General features: G+C 36.4%; 3 protein-coding genes and 1 non-coding gene across 4 annotated transcripts in view; all 4 read left to right on the top strand.

Moving 5' to 3' along the window:
- Nucleotides 1–1,450: 1,450 nt before the first annotated feature.
- On the top strand, nucleotides 1,451–7,802 carry LOC121239330 (BTB/POZ domain-containing protein At3g44820). The gene is made up of 4 exons (XM_041136556.1): nucleotides 1,451–2,237; nucleotides 2,510–2,579; nucleotides 5,376–6,584; nucleotides 6,666–7,802. The coding sequence occupies exons 1-4, from the start codon at nucleotides 2,188–2,190 to the stop codon at nucleotides 7,233–7,235; spliced, it is 1,899 nt and encodes a 632-aa protein (XP_040992490.1). The 5' UTR covers nucleotides 1,451–2,187; the 3' UTR covers nucleotides 7,236–7,802.
- A 2,066-nt stretch (nucleotides 7,803–9,868) lies between these two features.
- TRNAS-GCU lies at nucleotides 9,869–9,950 on the top strand. Its single transcript has one exon. It is a non-coding gene; the product is annotated as a tRNA-Ser (tRNA).
- Nucleotides 9,951–9,960: 10 nt separating this feature from the next.
- On the top strand, nucleotides 9,961–15,452 carry LOC121239876 (protein RETICULATA-RELATED 1, chloroplastic). The gene is made up of 8 exons (XM_041137231.1): nucleotides 9,961–10,070; nucleotides 10,175–10,828; nucleotides 11,000–11,098; nucleotides 11,517–11,737; nucleotides 12,614–12,683; nucleotides 12,911–12,990; nucleotides 14,555–14,619; nucleotides 15,077–15,452. The coding sequence occupies exons 2-8, from the start codon at nucleotides 10,277–10,279 to the stop codon at nucleotides 15,268–15,270; spliced, it is 1,281 nt and encodes a 426-aa protein (XP_040993165.1). The 5' UTR covers nucleotides 9,961–10,070; nucleotides 10,175–10,276; the 3' UTR covers nucleotides 15,271–15,452.
- Nucleotides 15,453–16,753: 1,301 nt separating this feature from the next.
- Nucleotides 16,754–23,738, top strand: part of LOC121239179 (AP-2 complex subunit alpha-1-like) — a 31,518-nt gene continuing 24,533 nt past the window's right edge. The window contains exons 1-3 of the mRNA XM_041136335.1: nucleotides 16,754–17,115; nucleotides 21,809–21,940; nucleotides 22,392–22,517. Of these exons, the coding sequence (XP_040992269.1) occupies nucleotides 16,984–17,115; nucleotides 21,809–21,940; nucleotides 22,392–22,517 (390 nt within the window). The 5' untranslated portion in view covers nucleotides 16,754–16,983. The remainder of the gene's footprint in view (nucleotides 17,116–21,808; nucleotides 21,941–22,391; nucleotides 22,518–23,738) is intronic.

Below are 23,738 nucleotides of genomic sequence, written 5' to 3'. Positions count from 1 at the left end.
AACTGTGGAAGAAAACCTAAGAGCTAGAGATCAGATGTTCCAGTTATTAAAGCAAGATTTATAGAGATCACAAGACCATATGAAAAAAATATGCGGATCTGAAACGTAAAGAACAAATTTTTCAAGTTGGAGATTGGGTGTACTTACACCTTCAGCCGTATCAAAAGACATATGTGGCTTGCCGTCGTAGCCTCAAGCTAGCATTGCGGTTCTACGGGCCTTTTTAGGTTACCCATCGAGTCGGAGAGATGGCTTACAGATTCCAGCTGCCAGATATTGCAGCCATTCACCTTTTTTTCACGTCTTTCGGTTAAAGAAGAAGCTTGGGAGATAGATTGTGGCTATCTCAACCATTCCTCCCGTGGATTCCAGCAGATTACTCAAGTATGAGCCCGAGAATGTGCTGGATCAAAGGATTCGCAAGGTGAAGAATCTTTCTCAAATTGAGATCTTGGTTCAATGGCATGGAATGTTTGAAGATGATGCGATGTGGGAACCATATGAAGCTATCAAACTCTCCTTCCCGCACCTTGTGGACAATGTGCTCTAAAGGGGGTGGCTATGTCACACATCGATCCTAAGGTGAAGAGATCTACAAAGGAATGTGAAGTATGAGAACTGGAGAGTTAGAAGAGAAGGAAACTGAGTTCTGAAGTCAGTGAGGGTAATTTGGTCGTATGGGCCTTGGGCCAAGATTTAATAAAAAACATGTTTGAATGTTAGTTTGTTAGTTAATATTAGAGTTGTTTATGGGTTAGTGTCATGGGCATGCGAGCCCATCACTGGTATTGTCTTTCATCTAGTAATTAGTAACTGTTGGATTTTTTTTGGATTCTTCCCTTTCTGTTAGTAATTATTTCACTATAGGCTTGGTACGGGTTTGTTATGCCAGATTTTATAATATTTCTATTTTCTCTCTCTAATTGTTCATAGATTTATAGTGTTACAAGGTTTCACATTCTGATCAATGGATTGTTTCATCATCTGTCTTCACAATAAACAACCACGAAATTAGATCAATATTTAGTATCATTACTTGATTAGATTTTTATTTCTACATTATATCATCTATATTGAGTTTTTGTTGGCATCCTCATCCCTCCTTATTAGAATATTACTTGTATATATATATTTTTTATAAAAAATACTTTAGTTACAAAAGGATTGTATAAAATTAATTTTATAAATCGACGTAATTTGATGTAATTTGTCAGATTATAAAATTATTTTTATTATAAAATAAATTTAATGAATTATATAAACTCACGTTAATTTATAAAATTATTTTTTTATAGTTTATCTATGGACGTAGAAATACTTTTTTTTCATTTTATAGTGAAATTATCTTCTTAATAAAAAAAAACCCTTAATTGCGGTTGCCAACTTTAAAGGGTAGAGGTGGACAGTTAGTACTGAGCAAAACTAGTTCCACGGTGGCAGTGGCCAGTGGGTCCAATACTCCACTGGCTCCTCTCCTTATTACAGCCAATCCATGGCTTTTCTCCATTGTTTTTCTTTCCTATTCTCATTTAGCTTCAGAGTTCTTTGACTCACTTCTGTTTCTTTCTCTTCAAGAATCCTCTTGCCCCCCATTCTCTGTTCCAACCAATCTAAACCCACGCGGTTTCAAACCATGATTGCGCCAAGGTGTTTGACAAAAAGCGTGAGACAAACATCATTCCTCGGCCGGTTCCTTATAATTACCTATCATTCCTCGGCCTGCTGAAACCCCTACACGGCTACATGCCCCTTTCCTCTGGCCCCGTCCCTCACACGCCCACTTTTGTTTAAAAAAGAGAGCGCTTTACCGGTTTGTGCTTATTTATCTATAAAACCCTGTTTTACATTACACCCACCATCGTTAAACACGCTTTTTGCTTCGCCGGTTGACGTCGTGATCCGTGCATTCTTTTTCTGTGGCACCAACGAATCCCAAAAGAATTGTTTTTCCTGTTGTTTGGTTTATTATTTTGATGGGCACGCAAACTTCCTAGCTGTAAAGGCCCACTGTTGCCGACACTGCCCCAGTTGACTGAGTGGGACTCGGTTTCTGTTCTGTTCCTTGTTGGCATCTTTGTTTCCTTTTTTTTTATTGGAAGAATAATTTCTAGGTCTCCAACCAGAAATGAAGAATTGGACTTGGTAGAGAGAGAGAGAGAGAGAGAGGGTCTCTCCTTCCGCTCAGCCATGGCTCCCGCAAGGAAGGTTTCTGAGTTTCGTCGAGAAGGCAATGGCTGGTATTCACACTTACAAACTTACTTTTCATAAGCTTTTGATTGGTAACTTCATCTGATAATTTTCCGTATAGTCTAATTCTTGTTGATCTTTTTTTATTGGGTCCATGAATTTAGAATTCATAACAGCCTTGTGGTCGAAATCAAGTAACACAACAAGTTATGGCTACAAAAATTTATTACCGGTTTTGTTATACAAGGTCCTTAGAAGAATAGAAAGAAGAAAATACTTGATTTTTTGTGTTGATAATTGGTGAATTTCATGGTCTTGGCAGGTTCTGCAATTCTGGATTGCCTAGCGATATTACTGTTGTGGTTGAGGGCGTAAACTTCCATTTGCACAAGGTATCCCTACCCCTTTGCTTTTATGGGCGTTTGTAAGAAAATTTATCTTGTTTCCGTTGCATATGTTTATGTGTATTGATCGTTTCCTGATTCTCTAACTTCTTTGGTATATCTGCTTAAGTTTGAGTCTTTCTTGCTAATTATTCTGACTGAATATAGTGTTCCGACGATTAAATCATTGAATATTGATGTCATTTTTAAAGACACATTTTTTGTTTCACCTTTATATATATTAGGGAAATTCTGAAAATGGAGAGAAGTTTACATTCTTGTTAGGGTGGGATTTAAGAATAGTCTCTCTTATACAGCTATCTCTGTTTGAGTTGAAGTTCTACACCGCAAGTGACATAATTATTTGAAGCTTTTGTTGAAATTGAATCCTGAGGAGGGCCTTCTACCTGATTTGTATAAGAACCTGCTTTGTTTCATTGTGTTGGTTTTGTCATATAATCCCTCCAACTCAATTTCTCATTATTTGGCTGCTTATCACTTTTGGGTCTGGGAGTCTCAAGCAGCAATTATGGAATGCACATCAGTGCATGGCAGTAATTATTTCCATCAAAGACCGAATTGATTCGTGTATGTGTGTTGCATCTCTCAGCATAAGTTGCCTTAAAGCGGTCCTGTTATAGTTCTAAGCCTGACTCCACATTTAAAAGAATATTTTCTGACCCCTTTATATGGTAATTAGGTGGCACATCATATTTTTTTGAAAAATTGGTAAATTATATATTATAGATTTTAAGGGCTGAGAGTTCACTAGGGGCTGAAAATTCTTAAATTAACTCTTTAAATAAGGTAGAAAAATTAAATTATATTAAATTAGAAGTTATTCTATCTTCCTCTATGTTAAAAGTTGCAATCCACTATATGAAAACTGAGTTCTTTACTTCATTTTCAACCTGCCAAATTTTCATCTAAATCAACTCTTACGAAGTACCTTGTGTTACATCTTAATTTCTCCTCTGTGAGGTCTAGCTTCCATCCCTTTGTCCCTTGGAATCCATGAGTCCTGGATCTTTTACTTGGACTTAATTCGTAAAAGACTTGGGATAGATAATCAGGTTATGAATTGGGCAACTATGCCATTTGGTTTTCTGCAATGACTATAGTTATTATGCAGATTGGAATACTTTTGGTATGGAATCAATTATGCCCCCCCCCCCCCCCCCCCTCTCCTCCCTCTCCCAAACAAAAAGGTCTTGCTTTCATCAATGGGGATGAATGTACTTCCCTTTATTGCTACTGATGTAAACATTGATTTTATAACCGGTTTAAGCTTTAAAGTTGGGTTTTTATTAAATAAGACTACTCAAAAAGTCGCTCAAGACTAGCTCGGTCAAACTCAAGTTTGACTCGGTTTGTTTATTAAATGAACTGTTCGTTATGATTGATTTTTTTTTTTTTTATAAGCAAATAAGAGTTTTATTGATGAGAAATAGGCATAGCTCAAGTTTACGGGACATATACAAGAGCAACGCCTAGGCATGACTGACCAGAGATACAGGAAATCACAAACATTTAGACTATTGAAATATATTACAATCAACCAATGGAGTAAAGTGTTAAAAACGAGAACTCTAAGCTCATCCATTAAACGATACAACTCATATAAAGCTCGGCTCGACTTGTATAAGTTTGGAAATTTTTTTTTTTCTTTTTTTTAAGTAAGTTTGGAAAATTTCATGTTTATTATTTACTTTCAAAAAAAAATTTCATGTTTATTATTTTAATTTTGCAACGAGACCATTTGAAGTATTTCAAAAGATAAGAGAAATAAAGTTCCTAATATTTTGTATGTGTTGCTTGAGGTCATATGAATATAATCATTAGCATGTTTATATATGGATAGTTACCAAAATTCTAAATTTGTTTATTAAACTTTGTAAATAAAGTTTTAAGATATGATGTAAATAATCTATTTTGTTAAAATTAAGTAGCTTGAGAATAAGCTTGAATTTGCTTGAATAATAATTGAGTTATTTATAAACAGAAAATGTAACTTGGTAATAAGCCCTTGCTCGACTCATTTGTGATTAAAAATTAAATGAACAAGGCTTGACCACCCACTACACGTATGAACTCAGCTCATTTAGACTCCTACTTTAAGGCTATAAGCTTTACTCATAAAAAAAATCTGTTTGAGCTGTAAAATGCTGGAGTAGCTTAGTTCAATCTACTTTACATATACATGTATGTGTGTATGCATCTTCAGTCTCTTTTTGCTCATGTTTGATGCATGCACTTGCTTTTATGAGTTTGGGAGTTCTTTTTTTTTTTTTTTTTTTTTTTTGGGGGGGGGGGAGGAGAGAGATGAGAGGGAAAGCACAAAGGACATTCAGATCCATGCAGGTTAGTGGTTCACGGTTAGTTGTAGGCAGTATGACTGCTTTGAATTGACGCGTTTTTCCATGAGGTCAATGCAGATTGGTGTCACACAGTTGGTCCGTTAGGTCCATGTTTTCAACAACAGGGAGATCTTGGTTAAGTGATTCTGCTCTCTAGATTTAAGTTGTAGAGGTCATTGAAACCTTTTACACAAGGGAGCTTCTTGGTGTAATGGTGATACTCCCCATTGATTGGCATATTCTATTTCTTTGACATTTTTTTTGCAGTTAGTTTTATCTTTGTTACTGTATAAAAGTACAATTAATGTCCTAATCCGTACTGCAGTTGAATCAATATGCTTGATTCTTCATGTGTTCTTTATTCTTCATTTACAATGTTCTCTTTGTAGCCTATACATTGGTGTTCAGTTGAATTTAGATATGATTATAACAATACGTAATACTCCAGTTTCCTCTCATATCAAAATGTGGGAAGATGGCAAAAATACATGACGAATCCCAAAGTACCCATGAGAAGATTTTTACCACAGTGCTGGAAGAATTTCCTGGTGGCCCTGACACTTTCTTGATTGCAGTTAAGTTTTGCTATGGTGTCCGTCTTGAAATGACACCAAGAAACATAGTAATGGTATACTGTGCAGCAGACTATCTTGAAATGACAGATGAGTATGGAGAAGGTAACTTAATATCTAAGTCAGAAAGTTTCTTTCATAAGAATATACTTCGTAACTGGAAAGATTGTATTTTGGCTCTTCAAAGTTCTGAGCCTGTCATGTCAAGGGCTGAAAAGCTCCAGATATTGAGCAAATGTTTTAATGCTCTATCTATGATGGTTTGTACGGATCCTAGTTTGTTTGGATGGCCCATGATGATGTATGGTAGTTTGCAGAGCCCTGGGGGAAGTATCTTATGGAATGGAATAAACACAGGGGCAAGAATTAGAAGCTCAGAATCTGACTGGTGGTTTGAAGACATCTCATATCTTAGTGTTAGTTTGTTTGTGGGACTTATTAAGACAATGGAAGGAAGAGGTATAAGACCTGAAAACCTAGCTGGTGCAGCAATGTACTATGCCAGAAAGTACCTACCTGGTCTAGGCCGATGGCAGGGTGGACAAAGTGGCAAAACCAGGACAGTTGCAAGTTTTAGCTTGACACCTGCTGCGGTGGATCAAAAGGATCTATTGGAAAGCATTGAGAAGCTTCTGCCAGCAAAGAAGGGCAAATCCTTTTGCCGTTTTTTACTGGGACTTCTTCGTGTTACATTGATATTAGGTGTCACTCATACATGCAAGGACTCTTTAGAGAAGAGAATAGGAATGCAATTAGAACTGGCAACTCTTGATGCTCTTCTGATTCCAACTTATTCTGATTCTGATACATTATATAATACTGACTGTGTTGAACGGATCATCCATCATTTTATGTCTTCTGAGTCATTTATAACATCATTTTCTCCATCATCATTTGACCTGGAAACCTCACCATCATCTGGGCCGTTAAGAAAAGTTGCAAAGTTGATAGACAGCTATATTGCAGAGGTTGCTTCTGATGTGAATCTGAAACCAGGAAAGATCCGCTCTATTGCTCAGGCCCTCCCAGAATCTTCAAGACCTTTGCATGATGGGCTATACAGAGCACTGGATATATATTTCAAGGTTTGGTTTTACTGGACCAACTGTAAAAGTAAAAACTTATCCTAAATTTTGAGGTTTATAACTGCTAATGACATTATGCAGGCGCACCCTTGGCTTTCCGAGAAGGAGAAGGAAGAACTCTGCAATGTCATTGACTACCAGAAACTATCCATTGATGCCTGTGCTCATGCATCCCAAAATGAAAGGCTGCCACTTAGAGTTGTTCTTCAAGTTCTGTTTTTTGAGCAAATGCAGCTAAGAACAGCGCTAGCTGGTTGTCTCCATGTACTGGACACTGAAAGTGCCCCTGCAGGTCCTTTGACTGTCCCAGGTGACATGGCGGGCCAGATTGTACAGAGGGATGGTTGGGTAACAGTAGTACGTGAGAACCGGGTTTTAAAGGTTGATATGGAAAGGATGAGGTCTAGAGTCGGGGAACTTGAGGAAGAATTTAGTAAAATAAAGCAAGAGATGAAAAAGGTGACAAAATCACATAGTACCCTTAGTTCTCCTCGTTTGGTTGTGAAGAAAATTGGATGCAAGCTTGTTCCAGGATCCTCGGATGCTCAACCAGATGCTGTTGAAAGCACTGGACCCACTCCAAGACCGTCACTTGAGCAGTTGCGTCTTTCACGCAATTCAAGACACCGGAAAAGCTTCTCTTTGTTTTGAAGGCATTATTAGTAAGGAAGCTGATTATAACTTGTCAAAGAAGAAAAACAAGGAAGCTGAGATGATGGGATTTTCATACATAGAGGCTCTTTGGTCCCGAATGTGCGAGGGAAAGGGAAGGAAAATGTTAAAATTTGCTTCTGTTTTTTAGCATTTTTTTGACTGATTGAGCATTTTCCTTTTCTTTCCTCCGTTTGAATCTGGCACTATTTTCAAAAGGGCAGTTGAAAAAAGAGATCCCACTCTTGCACCACAGAATTGTTTCTTGAGTGCTTGGCAGTAGACTGTAAAATTGTTTAAGTTCTCTTTCACCTTTCATAGGTTAGGGGTTGGTCCTAGGCTCAAAGAATGAACCAGGAAGTGAATACTTTGCCATTGAAGATGAAATACTGGTCCCATCTGAAACTTGGACACATACTGTGGATTCCATAGAAGTAAATACACCAAGTCACAGTTATATATGTTATTTTGTATTTGTTGCTTACACATTTACAGCACTGTAAATCAAGTTGTAACTCTGCCAAGCATTGGGAAGATAAGTAAAGGTATGTGTTTTCATTGTCTGAACCTGCAAATGAACGTACTTCTGATTATCTTGTTTATCGTTTGGTTCACCGACAGAAATGATTTTAAAGTGCAGCAGCTATATATGAATATATTGATGCAAATAAGGACAAGAGAAGGCTTTTCATAGGCTATGGGAACGACGGGCTTCTTATCCATAGGCTTCTTCCAAGAAACTTGAGTTGATTGTAGGGATTGGGGAATGAAACGGGATGAAAATTTTACGAATAATAATAAGATTATTTGTAAATTATAGTGAAATAGTTTAAGTTAAGTCTTTTTTGAGTTTTGGAAAATGAGAGAAAAAAAATTAGATAAAAAATATTATAAAATTAAAATATTGTTAGAATATAATTTTTTTAATATTATTTCTGTTATGAGAATGTTGAATTATTTTTTATTTTTTGTTTGAAAGTTTGAGAAAGTTGTAATGATTAATTTGAAAATATTTGTGTTTGAGTAATATTTAGAAAGTAGATAAAATTAGATGAGATAAAAATTGTTTTCAAACATTCCCTAATCTTGAGTGAATTCGGCTTCTAAAGTTTTTCTGAATTAGACTATCTTTTATTTTCATTTTTTCACATTAGGGGGAGCTCGTGCGTCAACTTGTCTCAGAGCATTGGCATGATTTCATGAAATTGATCTCTAAAATTTGATGAAAAGTATATATTTTTCATAAATCTAAAATCTCTATAACTATAATCTCACATTCGATTAGCCATTAGATTGGTCAAAATAATAATATAATATTATTTTTTTAATAATAATATTTTTAATTTTTTTTTTCATATTTTACAATTACACTAACTATATGTTAATTAATAATTTAATTTAATACTTAAATTATTGTTTCTCAACTTAAACATACTGTGGTTTAAAATTGGGAAATAATAATTTAAATAAATAAAATAATGATTATAGAGTGTGACTAAGGGGTCTTCAAATATGGAGATGAATTTAAGGGTTGCATCTCATCTCATATCATATAATTATTATAATTTTTCTAAACTCTCATATAAAATATAATAAACAATTTAATTTTTTTAAATATCAAAACAAAAATAATATTAAAAATATATATTATAATAATATTTTATTTAACTTTCAACAAAATATTTTATCTAATCTCATATAAACTATGTAACCAAACGATACTTACGTATACTTAAATATACAATAGCTCAAAGTTAGAAATTTATGTGTATATCGGATCCAATGCAGTGATTTGAAAGACCAACCTTTCAAATTTTGATGTAAAACAGCGTTTGAATAGACTGATGCAAGTGCTCTCCCCTCACCCCCATACGGGAGTGGTTGACCACCCATTCTAATTTCTATCCAACTTTCTTTTTTCCAATTTAGTTTGTATTATTTTTTAGGGTTAATTGTAACATCAGTATATTAGTTTTCACTTTTACAAATTGAGAATTAAGTTTTTAAATTTTGTAAAAGTGATACTCAAACTTTAAAAATCTCGCAATAGGCCAATGCCTAATTAAGAGGTTTTTTTTTTTTTTTTTTAATTTTTTTTTAATTTTTAATTCGGACATTAATTTTGTAAAAGTTGAAAACTTAGGTCTCAATTTCAAAAAGCATGAAAATTCAAGTACTAATATTTTAATAATATTTTATCATTTCAACTAAACTCAATTCAACATCCAAACTCAATCTTAAAGAACTGATGATATTGATGGGGATGTTCATGGTCTTGTGCCATCAATAATGTGTTTGATTTCTGCGAAATGGAAAATTGCATGTATCATGAAAAAATCCTAAAAACTTCTTGTTATTTGTGTTTGTTTGCACGAATCTAGGAAGAAAAAAGTTTTAGCAACAAAAAGATCTTACAAAAGTTAACCATAAACGAACGTGGCTAAATGTAGTACGATTGTAAAATTATTTTTATTATAAAGTAGATCTAATATATCATATGAAACTATATCAATTTGTGAGTTTACTTTTATAAAATATTTTTATTTGTACTACTTTTGAAATTTGAATACCAACTGTTTTTTGAATCCTTTTTTACAAATGATAAATAAAAAAGGGCAACATGCATTTCAATTGTCGCTTTGGCCGAGTGGTTAAGGCGTGTGCCTGCTAAGTACATGGGGTTTCCCCGCGAGAGTTCGAATCTCTCAGGCGACGGTTTGGTGGATTTTCCACTTTTTCTTTTTCCCTAGTTTGCTAAGATCTCATTGGACTTACCAGTTTCAGCTCACTGGACTCGGCCCCATTCAATCCTAACCCATCCGCCTCTCTTCCCTTCAAAAACCTCGACAAAACCTTCGTAGAATTTCATTGGAAATTCAACCTTCAGCTCCCTGGACTCGACCCCATCCAATCGCCACTCATTCGCCTTGGCCTTCGTACAAAAACCTCGACAAAACCTCCGTCTCTCTCAGACCTCTTTTGAACATTTTTCTGGCCGCCGGCATTTTGACTCATAGATTTTTGTACGCGGCCCCGACAACATGTCGCTCTGTTCTCCGAGCTTCAACCTCGCGCGTGTTTGCACCTTGTGGGACGACACCACAGCCAATCCAACGCCGCAATGCCGGATTTTGGGATGCTCGCTGAATCCTAGTCTCGATTCCACGAGTCATCGACCAAAGATGGTGGCTTTCCGCATTCGAGAACATTATTATCCGGCCCAGAACCGCGGGTTCGGGCTTCGATGCATCGGGTCGGAGTCCGTGGCGAAGGGGATCGCGGGGTCGGAAGAGGGACAAACTGGTGATTTGAAGGAGGAATTCAGGGTGGGGGGTTATTATGAGGCAAATATTGATGGTGGCGGAGGAGATGGTAGTGGTGGTGGAGATTCGTTTGGAAATGGTGGTGATGGAGAAGACGGCCGCGGTGGTGGCGATAACGACGAGGAGAAGGAGTTCGGGCCTATATTGAAGTTTGAGGAGGTGATGAAGGAGACGAAGGCTCGAGGGGTTGAGCTTCCTTCGGATATGTTGGAGGCTGCCAAGACGACTGGAATTCGGCAACTACTTCTTGAGCGGTATTTGGATTTGCAGGTGCATGCGCGATTAAAGAAAGATTGGGATCTTGATGTGTTTTAAGGCTCTATGATAAAGATTTGTGGATTGAATGGAAAAGACAATACGTAGATTGAATCCAGATTTTCGTTTCTTCAATTTAAAGCTGAATAACTAATATTTGATGTCTGTTCATTTTCATGTTTCCAGGGGTCTGCTTGGCCGCTAGGCCTTTTGATGAGGTACTGCTCTATGCTTCGTAACCGAATGCTGGCTGATCCTTCGTTTCTTTTCAAAGTTGGGATAGAGGTTTGTCTCGGGTGGATTTTTTTTTTTTTTTTAATTACTATTTGATGATGTACTGTCTATGTTTCGTGACTGAATGCTGGGTGATCCTTCTTTTCTTTTCAAAGTTGCGACAGAGGTTTTTTTTGGGGTGGATGTTGTTTTAATTCAAATCAGCAGAATTAAATAATCCTTAGAGTTTGTAAAATTGTTTACGCATTAACCCACATTAGAACATTAATCAGTCAGTTGGTGTGTCATCTCGAGCAGTTATGTGGTCTGATTCTGTTTTTGTGGCATGTGCGTACCAGTGCTTGATTGGTGTTTAAGGCTGTAAGCACTTCAGATTGAATGAGTGCATATTTTAGGGTCTTGGAGTTGTTTTCAAGTTTATCGTGTTAATGTAATGAAGAATTCTTATTGTTTATCTGGTGTTATGCAGATAGTCATAGATTCCTGTTGTGCAACATTTGCGGAGGTTCAGAAAAGAGGGAAGGATTTTTGGTCAGAGTTTGAGTTGTATGCTGCAGATCTTTTAGTTGGTGTGGTTGTGGATATTGCTTTGGTTGGTTTGTTAGCACCTTATGTTCGATTTGGCAAGCCATCCACATCGAGGGGTTTATTTGGACGCATACAACATGCTTGTGATGCTCTTCCTAGCAGGTTTTATTGCATACTGGCACTGTGAAGTTTTCCATTTTATGAGATCCAGCTAAAGTTTAATTCTCTAGTATTATTCTGGACCTGTATGTTATATGTCCAATATACTTATTTCTTTGGCCCTATTCTCCTTGCTGCTGTGGGCTGGATAAGTTTATATACTAGATCAGTGATTGTTTAGTAGATATAAAGTGCAACCAGTTTAGTTTGCTTTGGTTCATATCTTTTATTGAAGGCTTGGGCAAAAGATTTGGATGGGTGACAGCTGGGGAATTTATTAACAGAAAGGAAGCATGGTAGTTTGGCTGAAAAAGAAATCATAGGTACCACCACCCCAGGCAGAGTTTGTGAGCTGTGTAGGCTACCATTTCGCGTAATTGCTGTTTAGAAGCTAAGGTGTGGAGTTTATGGGAGAGAGATGATAATCAATAGAAAGCTACTACAATATACTCTAAAGCATAAGTTAAGAAGGAGAGTAGTGTTTTGCACATTCAAGTAGTGAACTGGATGGACTCGTAAAAGAGCACTGTCCAAGGTCTTTAGATTTTGTCGTAACTACTACTTATTAAAAAAAAATTGTTGTCATAACTAAAATGGTTAAATCCTGGATGCACTTACCTCTCTGTTTCATTATAATGTGGAAGATCTTATGTCATGGGTTGAAATCAGGAAAAAAAAAAAAAACCAAAGATTGAGAGATGGAATCTAATCAACCAACTATGGGACCCACAGAGGCCATGCGGGGCCCTCTAAAATATTTTTCTTCGTGTCTCTTTTGGAGAAAGTTTTGAAATTGCAGTATTTCTCATTGCTCTTCTTGCATGAAGCTTTAGATGATTGCGAGTGCTTCACTCATGGAAATATATTCCCCTAATGCAGTGTTTTTGAAGCGGAAAGGCCAGGTTGTAGCTTCTCGGGAAAGCAGCGGATTGCCACATACTTCTATAAGGTATCATTTGTAAAATGAGCTTTTTGAATAACTGGAAACTAATTAGTTGCCTTCGGGACTACTTAAAACAAATTAGTTGCCTTCTGGACTATAATCTTATGGGAAATGCTCCTGCCAGGCAAAAGATGGGGTTTGAGTTCTTGGCTTTCATTGTGATATCTCCTCGGCAAAACATATTACTATTATCTTCGATCCCTGATAATATAGTTTGCATATTCTGGATACAGGGTGTATTATATGGATCAGTTGGATTTGGATGTGGTCTCATTGGCCAAGGCATTGCAAATATGATCATGAATGCCAAACGGTATGCTTTTATCAGGATAACTCCTGTATCTTTTTCTGATTATTTGTCATACCTCAAACTTTGTTGCTTGGTCTACGCTCTATATGAATATGTCGTTACAATACTATGATTTTATGTCTTTTCATGAATTCCTTGTATCTCTAAACTAGCATGCATAGGCATTGCTCTTATATATGTCCCGTATACTTGGGCATTTGCCTTCTTTTGATTAATAAAAAATTGTTTACCTATAAAAAAAAACTACTATGATTTTATGTATCAATAGAAATGTGATAAGAAAGGATTGATTGGGCTTTATCTTCTCCCATTTAAAATTTAAGCAATTATTTCAAAATACATCCTATATTGACAAGACTCTCTCTCTCTCTCTCTCTCTCTCTCTAAGATTTCATGTCAATATCTGGCGTGAGCAAGCGATTTGTAAACTGCACTCGCATGATGCTGATATTTCTCACCGAGTTTGCTCTTGATTGTTTCTGTAGTTTCTTACACACACAAATGCCACAGCGGCGCTTTCTTTACTACAGCTCACGCCGGCTTTTAGAGATTTTTCCTCTTCCATTATGTGCGGCAGATGTTGCCTCCTCAGAGAAGAAATAGAAAAGGGACATGCACCTAGATTTGAAATTAGATGAATTGCTGTCCCAAAATCTGGAAGCTAGTTTTGTTTACCCCTAAGGTTCCTTATTACCAGAATAAGACTAACCTGTAGAAAAGTAGAAGAAGATTGTTTTCAACATGCCTGAAAGCTCAGTTTAACCAATATTTGTAAGACTGGAAACCTTTCTTGGTGACATCTGGAAGATGGTCCAAGAAGTCGACCAATTCCTAAGCCCGGCTACTAGGTCACCATGGAGATCACATTTTAGATTATATCAAAAAAATTAGTTACATATGAAGCCATGTCAATTTGTGGGTTTACTTTTGTGGGATCTCTTTGTGCCTGTAGTACTTCTCAAATCTTGTTCATACAATTTGTTGGAATAGTTGTAGATAGACAAAAAACTATTGACCATAGATCAATATAATTTGGAGTGTTAAAAAATACAAGATGCCAAAAGTATTATCTGCTTCCACCATTCATACTTCTTTCCACGGAGAAAGTTCATTTGAAAAATATGAATACGACATTTCCCTAAGTGTGCATATGCTTAGAGAAGTACTACAGGCATAAAGAGATCCCACAAAAATAAACCCACAAACTGACATGGCTTCATATGATACGTTAGATTTACTTTACAGTAAAAGTAGCTTTAGAATCTAACGTACTAGATTAAGCCACGCCAGTTTGTGGGTTTACTTTTCTAGAATCTCTTTGTGGCTAAAGCATTTCTCATAATAAAAAAAAAAAAGAAAAAAAAAAGCATTTCTCAGAAGATTTTTACCTTGGGGATTTATTGCAACAATGGAAGTTCTAAGATCTTCCTTTTTCTAGTTTCTATTACACCCAAGATGCTTAGGTGTTTTATCTAATGAATACGTGTAGGCTATTAATTTCACTGCCTTTTACCCTCGTTCTTTGAAGGAAGTCATAACTTTCCACCTTAATTGTATGCCTGATCAGGAGTTTAAAGAAATCAGAAGAAGACGTACCCGTGCCTCCTCTTGTGAAAAGTGCTGCTCTTTGGGGTAAGTTTTTCATTTTTTTCATATTCCAATATTTTGTATTATATTTTTGTCCTAACATGACCAAACTCCAGACAACCATGTCCAGTGGTCTATGTGCTTCTGTGAATGGCTTTCTGTTTTAGTTAGTTGCTCCAAGTATGAAATCATGGTGTTAGATGTTTTCCATGAGGATGTTCTTTGTTCTTTTTGGCTTTTGCCATCAATCTATATTTATACCAAAGAGAGCGTAGATACAGTCATCATCTCATCTTCTGAAGCTGTATTATTGTTATAATCTCTTTATTATAATATTTCGAATCTAGATATATGCACTTTTGGCATTATGTTTGGTGTGCTCCTCAACTTATAAAAATGACTTGTCATGTATTTTATAGCAAAACACTTTTAAGTGTTACCCCAGTTTTGGAGGAGAATATACTGCTTCTGGAATAGCTTATAGCTTGCGCTCCTTTTTCAGGTGTGTTTCTTGCTGTGTCTTCCAACACTCGCTATCAAATCATAAATGGACTGGAGCGTCTGGTTGAAGCATCATCTTTGGCAAAGCAGGTTCCACCAGTTGCGATGGCTTTCACCGTAGGCGTGAGATTCGCCAACAATATTTATGGTGGTATGCAGTTTGTAGATTGGGCTAAATGGAGTGGGGTTCAATAGCTCTGCCTGAATCATCTAGATTGCATAAAATGCTTCAGAATTTTAAAATATTAAGGGCAGGTTCTTCAAGTTTTGCCATTAGTTCTGACTGGAAGCTTCCTATTTTAGTTTGGCTTCCTATCTTACAAGAATGATAAGTTATGCTTAAATCATCAAGCAATAAATCAACCTCTCTTTCTCTCTCTCTCTCTTTTTGTGGCCTTCTTTATTACTTTGTTTTCACCTTTTTCTGTTATAATCAATCCTACCAATAGGATCTGAGGCTATAAATTTTTGCCGAACTGTGTGAATTGGCTGAACCTAGTCAGGAAATTTGTCTGAATTACGATAATTAACCGTGCTCCAGCCTGCTGCTGTGAGCCTGTGACGCTGTATATCTTTTGCCAATTAAATTAGCGTCCCATAGCAAGAAAATCACTGGAAAATTTGGAACAAGAGCTACAAGTATCAAGCTATATTTGAGCACCTTTATTTTGGTGAGAATAACAAGCACGTTAAACCAAAACTAAAGAGCTAAATATGATTCTGCGCTTTAAAAGCTCTCTCTCTTTCTTTTTTTCTTCTCTCTGAAATTAATGAAAAAGTGGGTGTCTTCGAGCTGATTAGCAATGCCTGTCCCTGGCATAACATTCACCTTGAATTGGCATGCCAAGAGGCCCACAACTGCCATGATAGCATCTCGTTACCACCCAGCAACCACAATGCCCTACATGATGCCAAAAGCCATTTCAGATTGCGAATAGCAACAACACCAAGTATTGGAGTTCATGAAAGAAACGCAAGCATAATGTCTGTCTGTCTGCTGCCAGCACCTTAAGTGGCAACAGAACCACCACTAACAACAGTCAGTCAGCCACTGAAGAACAGCCTCACTCGCCACCATTTATAAAATCAACACGACCATTTACTACTGCTCAATTGGTAAACAAATGATCCATGGGCTAAGTGATCCGTTGAATCTGCTTAATGTTTTAATCTCAAGAGAATTTTATAAAACTAAGCTAAAAAATTGACGTGGAATATGTAGTCATTTTTATTGTAAAATAAATCTAACGTATCATATAAAGTCACGTTAACTTATACATTTATTTAAAATCTCTTTACGATTGAAACACTCATCGTGGATGATTGGATAATAATGGGTATATTCTTTGAACTTTTAAGATAAAAGGAATGTAAATCCTATGTACATGGGTTTTACTAGTTGTTTACTTATATATTAAAAAAAAAAAAAAGATAAAAGGGAATGTAGTTAGGAAAAGAGAAATGAAAAATTTATTAAAAATAATTGAGAGTCGATTTAATTAAGAGGCGAAGCGATTTAATAATAGTAAAAATAAATGACAAAAAGACGGTAAAAGTAATAGATGGAAAAGGAAAATGAACGGCAATTGGAATTTTTATGGGAGGTGTGGTAAATAAAAGTCGTCTCCGTGCTCTCTGTGACGGCTTTTCCAATTAAAATTTCAACAGTCCAACTTTCTCTTTCTCTCTGTTCAAAGGCATTTCGGTTTCGAATTAGAGGAGCTGATCTTCTCGACCATTGCCCCTTCTGTTATTGTCGCAGCCTTAGATCCGAACCAGCGAGGACGGAGGATCTAGGATTGGGAGCTCTTCAGGAGGCTCTCTCTCTCTCTCTCACACACACACACACTCCCTCCGTGTCTCGCTCGGTGTATGTGTGTGCACGTGCGAGGCTTGATCTGAGTGGCGATGGCGTTGTCGGGCATGCGAGGGCTCTCCGTATTCATCAGCGACGTCCGCAATTGCCAGAACAAAGACCAGGAGCGCCTCCGCGTCGACAAGGAGCTCGGAAACATCCGTACTCGCTTCAAGAACGAGAAGGTTAGGGTCTACGCCGCCTATGCGTACCCACTTTTATGTTTCTACTTGTGCATTCCAATATTTTGCCGCTTCTTTTCTTAGAATTTTGCGTATGCTTTGTTTAGTTGCCCGTCATTTTCGTTTATTAGGCTAGGATTCTGGGCTATTTGCGTGTCTGGTTACCTGAAAATGTTAGAAACGAAAGGAATTTTGACTTTTGGGACATTTATGAGCAAGCTTTTCACTCAGATAAACATCATTCAACTACATGGCGACATGGCGTAGTTAGAAGGAACTTCTAAGTTTTTTTATTCCCTTTCAGGTAAGGAAAATTTAAATTTCTATTCTAATTTACTTCCTTGAATTAGTGAGCGGCTGAACATTCATAGCTTCTTGATAGTACCTTCTCTAGTATTTTGAAAGGGATTTGCTGGCATCAGCCGTTAGAGAGCCGTTGCTTTCCAGGCTAATTCCAACCGTCTTTGGAATGGCTTTCTATTACGAGAGGCAATAGGGACTTAGTACCACACTCAGAAATGATCGGTAATATGCTTTCATAATATTAGCTAATTAGGACTTGTTTAGTGCTAGCATTTAATTTTGTACACGAGGATTTCAAAAGATAAGCATGATACTGCGACATGCATTTTCTTTCCGCTGGCAATGAGATGGCAAGATTGGCATATATAGTGTGATGTTGAGATGTACTTAAACTGTGTATGCTGTCCACTGATCTCGTAATATTAGATCTGTTACAGTACTCATCGAAAAGAAAAACAGAAAGATCAGTTCTGGTATGGTAAAGAAATCAAATAAGAAGGGCAAATACTTCCTAGTGTGTAGGAGTTTGCTGTTTGGGAACATGTGTGGTCAGCATTGCAACTGTGTCCTTGACTTTGGATTCAATGGATGTGGGAAGATAGATACTGCATATGATTGTTTAGGCTAATTTATGGGAGCTGGGTTCTCTCCTCACCAAGTGTCTAAGTAATTGGGCTAGGTAGATTTTATTTATATATACCATAGACATTCTTAAGACTGATGATCTTGTTTTGAAGGGTCCACATTGAATGAGCTGATAATTTAGGACTTTCATGGATGCTACTTGAGGGATTAAGCATGAATAAATTTTTATCTTCACGTCCTTAAAGATTTTAGTATAACTAAACTACCTTAGTTAAGCCCAGAAATCTGTTCTTGCTGGGATATATCACAAAACTGGTATGTGGTTTAGGAAATGTAATATTTTCATATTTCTTGTCCTGTTGTTGTTGTTTCAGTAATATTCTGGACGGAGATGTGATGTTGAATATCCTCAACATCCTAGGAGGAGGTGACTTGTCCACTTCCAGACCCACTAGTCAAATTATGATTATCAGATGCAGTCAATTTTAGAAGTTGTGTAAAGTTCCGCTCCATTTAAAATTTTATAGAGACACCCATTAAACCTTCTTAAATCTCTTAGGCCTCATTTGGTTTCACAGATGGCCTCAATCTCATCTCATCCCATCCTATCTCATCTCATCTCATCTCAACTCAACATCCAAACTCCATTCAAACACAAACATTTTTCAATTTTAAATTTTCAAACTTTGAACTTTTTCATCTAATCATTACAACTTTCCCAAACTTCCAAACAAAACACAAAAAACAGTTCAACTTTTTCAAATCTCAAAACAAAAATAATATTAAAAAGTTATTTTCTAACAATATTTTAACTTTATAATATTTATATTCAATTTTTTCTCTCTCATTTCCAAAAAATCCATAAAACAACTTAACTCAAACCATTTCACTACTATTCACAAATTATCTCACTGTTATTTACAAATTTCTCATCTCATCTCATCTCATTTGTGTAACTAAACGAGGCCTTAGTTGTGGGATTAATGTTTTAGTGTGTGGTAAGGTCACTAGCCAAGTGATTGAACTAATGGCCAAATATGTGTCATTACATCAATCATTAGGATTTAGTCATGAAAGAAAAATGTCTACCTATAGCAAATGCACTGTTGGACTGCAAATTTTCACAGCCCCTTGGATCATATTATGTTGAGGAAATAATATTTGGTCAAAAGAGGTGTGCTTGAATATCAGCATTGGGCGGTGTTTTTTTTTCTGCCTTTGGTCCTTGGACCTAATGGGATCTGCTCCCATAGGTCTATGGTGGAGGAAGTTCTCAGGTTTAATCTTGTAAGGGTGTGTGTTACTCCTAGAAGGAAAAAAAATCATTTTTGTGCAATTGCATTGGATTGGGTTCCCTTAAAGACTATTGCATTGTGCTTGCCATCTTTTTGTTTAGTTTTTTTGTATGTTTTTCATTTATCCGGGATTAGTCGGGACACTGTTCTTGGACCCAGTGCCACTAAAAAAAATATATATATATTTTATAAGTATATTGCCAATGCTTTCATTAAGGGAAAGTAAACTTCATACTCCATTCTTACCACCAATGAATATCTAGCAGCAAGATAAGGTCTAGAGAGTTGGTCTACTATGCAAAATTGATTTGGAAAAAGTATATGGTTATGTCAACTAAGAGTTTTTGTTGTACATGATAAGGTGTGGTTTCGAGGAGAAGTGGATAGCTTATTGTGTCTCCACGGTGAACCTCTCAATCATTGTAAAGGACTCCTTTGTCTCTTCTTGCAACACCCCCACCTCTTAGGTATAGGAATGCTATAAAAACATGAACATTCAGCATGTACTATGCATTATTCATTAACTTGTCTTTCACTTGCATTATGGCCAACGTTCTTTACTTTGTGCACCAGTCCCACTACCTATGACCACAATAGGAACCTCTTAACTTGCTCACTTCGATCCCACTGCCTGTAATTACAAGGGGAACAACTTAACTTGCTCATTTTTTATCCCAATGCTTGTAACTACTAGGGGAATCGCTTAACCTGTCCATAACTTTCTTTAGTCTCACTACCTGTGATCACAAGGGCAATCGCTTAACATCCCATAACATGTCTTGGTGGACCACACATTTACTCGTGACTTTGTGTGGCTTGCACATCCACCTGTAACTTTACAATGGGCCATTCAATTAAAGCTTCATTCATGACTAGTTATCGTTTTTTCGTAACATATGCAATAACATGTGAGCTAATATGACATTTGTAGTAGACATGTACATTAGATTGCATATCTCATATCATGGCATTAATGTTAAACTTGCATGATATAAACTCAAACATGATGTAAAAGTATTTTTAATATCATATTATAACATTCATCATATCATGGTATTTGCAAATCATCATCTCAGGACATCCATAAATTATTTTCATCATAGCGTCTGTACATAAAAATGGGCTTTGAATGAAGGGTTTTACATAACATAATAATTTAAACAACATTTTTCAAGCAATAACCAAATGTTTACCACACACATAAGGGTATGATCATGCTACTTACCTTTTTGTTCTAAATGGCAATTAACACGTTGGTTATCACAAATTTCAATTTTCAGTTGATTGTATGCTATCTGGGCCTTCTTGATTTTTTTTTTTTTTTTTTTTTAATTATAAGAAGTTTTATAAAGACAAGTAAATAGGCATGCCCAAGTACACATGAAGTATACAAGCAGAAACACCTAAATACAAGCTAGGAGCTAGGAGCTAGAAAAAGCTAAAAGAAAATCATGGAGATTATCCCCATTCAATACAAGAACATTCGCTCAAATACATAAAGTTCGAAAGAAAAACACTATGAATTCTCCCAACGAACTTTCTCTATCATCAAAACGCCGAAAGGAAATTCCTTTCCAACCATAAGCACCACATCAAGCATAGAGGAATCATCTTCCAAATAGTAGCAATGCAATGACTTCCCATAAACCCTTTCCAGCAATGCGAAGAATCATCTTCTTGATTGTAATGCTGCTCCATTTCCTATGACGTGTCCAGGCCTTTTGTTAGGCCAATGCCATGTGGGAGGGGGTATTATTGAGAAGATGGAACAAATATTGGTGGGGTGGAAGAGGTTTTTGTCAAAGGGTAGTAGAATTACCCTAATAAAAAGGTTCTTTTGTCAAATTTTCCCACATTTTTATGTCACTTTCCTCTCTTGTATTTGACATCGCAAATCGCAGTGAAAGCGGCTGTCTTCACTTGGGTGCTGGCATCAAGGAAAATCCTCACACTGGATAGTTTAAGGAAGTGATAGGTTAAAGCGATAAATTGATTATGTATGTGTAAGAAGAATGAGGAAACAATGGATCAACTTGCTATTACCTTGTGATGTAGCTAGTGCCCTATGGAAAATTATTTTTAGCCCTTTTGGGTTGGATTGGGTCATGCCTCAATGGGTGGTGAATCTTCTTTAAGTGTTGGAAAGGACATTTTTGCAGCCAACATAGTAAAAATTTAGGGAAAATGACCTTGATTTGCATAATGTGGCACATCGGGCTGCCAACAGTGGAGCAAAGTTTCTAGGATTGTGAGAAGACCGAGGTGGAGCTTAAGGATTTCTTTTTTTAGATCCCCTTATCATTGGATGATGTCATACTTGCGATAGCTTTTTTTACTCATTAATCAATATATCTTATAACAAAATGTTCACCATGTTATGCTTGTTGTTTATTATATCTTTTTTTCCTATAGTGCCCTTGTCAACTTGTTGCTGCCTGTTTCACAAAATATTGAAAATATTTAATTTATACAATTGAGTTATTGATGGTATGGTTTTCTAATTTTTTCAACAGGGTTTATCGCCATATGAGAAGAAGAAATATGTTTGGAAAATGCTCTACATTTACATGTTGGGTTATGATGTGGATTTTGGTCACATGGAAGCTGTTTCTCTAATATCTGCACCAAAATATCCAGAAAAGCAGGTAACTTGATCTTTTGACTTTATTGTTTTAATGACATGAACTCATCAGTTCTCTGTACATGTTAATTGTTTCTCACATAAGTTGAATAAATTAAATTCTTTTTATAGGTATATTGAGTAAATTAAATTAAAGTAGCACCTTGGTTTTACGCCACCTATTCTTAGAAATATTTATACATACATGAACATGCCAAATTGATGAAGACTTGGTAAAACCCCAGGTCCAAATTTAATTGCAGAAGATAATGCATATTTAGTTTTGGTATCTTCATGGCTTTCTTGTATTGTTTGACTTATGGTCTTCAGAAAGCATCTTTCTCGTCTCATATATGGTTTAATATTCCATGCTAGTAATATATTACCTTGTCCTATATGTTCCAAAATAACTTCATTCTCATCTGTATTGTTGCTTTTTACTTATAAAAAAAAAATTATGCTAAAAATGGCTGCAGGTTGGGTACATTGTGACGTCATGTTTGCTAAATGAGAACCATGATTTTTTAAGACTGGCGATAAACACTGTGCGCAATGATATTATTGGTCGCAATGAGACTTTCCAGTGTTTGGCATTGACTATGGTATGTGAGTAGGTATTTTCTATTTGCTATTTGAAATGTTTAAAATTTTAAGAGCTTGCTATTAAGCTATTTGCTTTAAAGTATTTGTGATTATGTTAATCTATCCTCGTTTATTTGCCAAAAGTACCACCTGTTTTTCTTTACGAAGATTCTTAAGGAATTACTTGAATTGTAGCACGTATCTTGATGCACATTTATCATTTGTAGATGAAGGATGTCATGCTTGATGCTTTAAACTCAATGATACTCTTTTCTGTGGAGATTTTTTCTTGCATTATTCCAAGATACTCTGTGTCCAATCTGTTTCTTTTTTTTTACCTTTTTAATGATGTGGAACCTCACCAAGGCTGCCCTTTGAACCCACCTCTGGGTAGTAAACCTGGGATATATTACCCCACCAGTTAGAACAGTGCATCAAATGATCCATCATCCAGGTAAATGTAGTGCATGATCAAACACTAAATGTCAGTCTACAACTCGTCCCAAGCCCTTACTTTGAACAATAGGCTACACCCTGATGGGTTTGCTGTGATACCCCATATGATAAGAATAAGGGTAGGTGGTGTGTAGGATCCCACATTGCTTGAGAATTAAAAGTTGTTGCTCTTTATAAGGTTTCAATGGGGCTCCAATTGTATCATTGATTAGTCCTTTTGGAATATAGGCCATGTGATTTGGGTCTTCCATTGGGGCGTTACAAATGGTATCAGAGCCTATCTCAACCAGAAATATGGGACTTGAGCCATGCCACCTACAACAGACAAGCCCGACAACGACCTTAGGAATTTAAGGGAGGGAGATTGTGATACTCCATATGATAAAGATAAGGGTAGGTGGTGAATGAGATTCTACATTGCCTGTGAAGGAAAAGCTTTTCCTCTTTATAAAGTTCTAATGGGGCTCCAATTGTATCATTGACTAGTCTTTTTGAAGTATAGGCCATGTGGTTTGGGCCTTCCATTGGGGCATTACATTTGCTGTCCAATTTCATATGTTTTATTAAGGAGGGTTTTGTTAGTATGTGCTGTAGCAAGTGTATTATTAAATAAATAAATAAAAATACACCCATGTAAGTGTTGCTTTACTTGATTTTTTACAAAAGCAAGGGAGCTTCTTTTCACCAAACAAGTCTATTTTGAACAATGGCATTGGGATACGTGGTGTATATATGGGGTATTGACTCTCTCTTGATGTTTTATTCATGGACATATCCAAATAAAA

This window comes from Juglans microcarpa x Juglans regia, chromosome 7D (genome assembly GCF_004785595.1).
Source record: "Juglans microcarpa x Juglans regia isolate MS1-56 chromosome 7D, Jm3101_v1.0, whole genome shotgun sequence".
Taxonomy (NCBI): domain Eukaryota; kingdom Viridiplantae; phylum Streptophyta; class Magnoliopsida; order Fagales; family Juglandaceae; genus Juglans; species Juglans microcarpa x Juglans regia.
The sequence above is the reverse complement of the archived record's forward strand: the minus strand, read 5'-3'. Positions and strand labels throughout refer to the sequence as shown.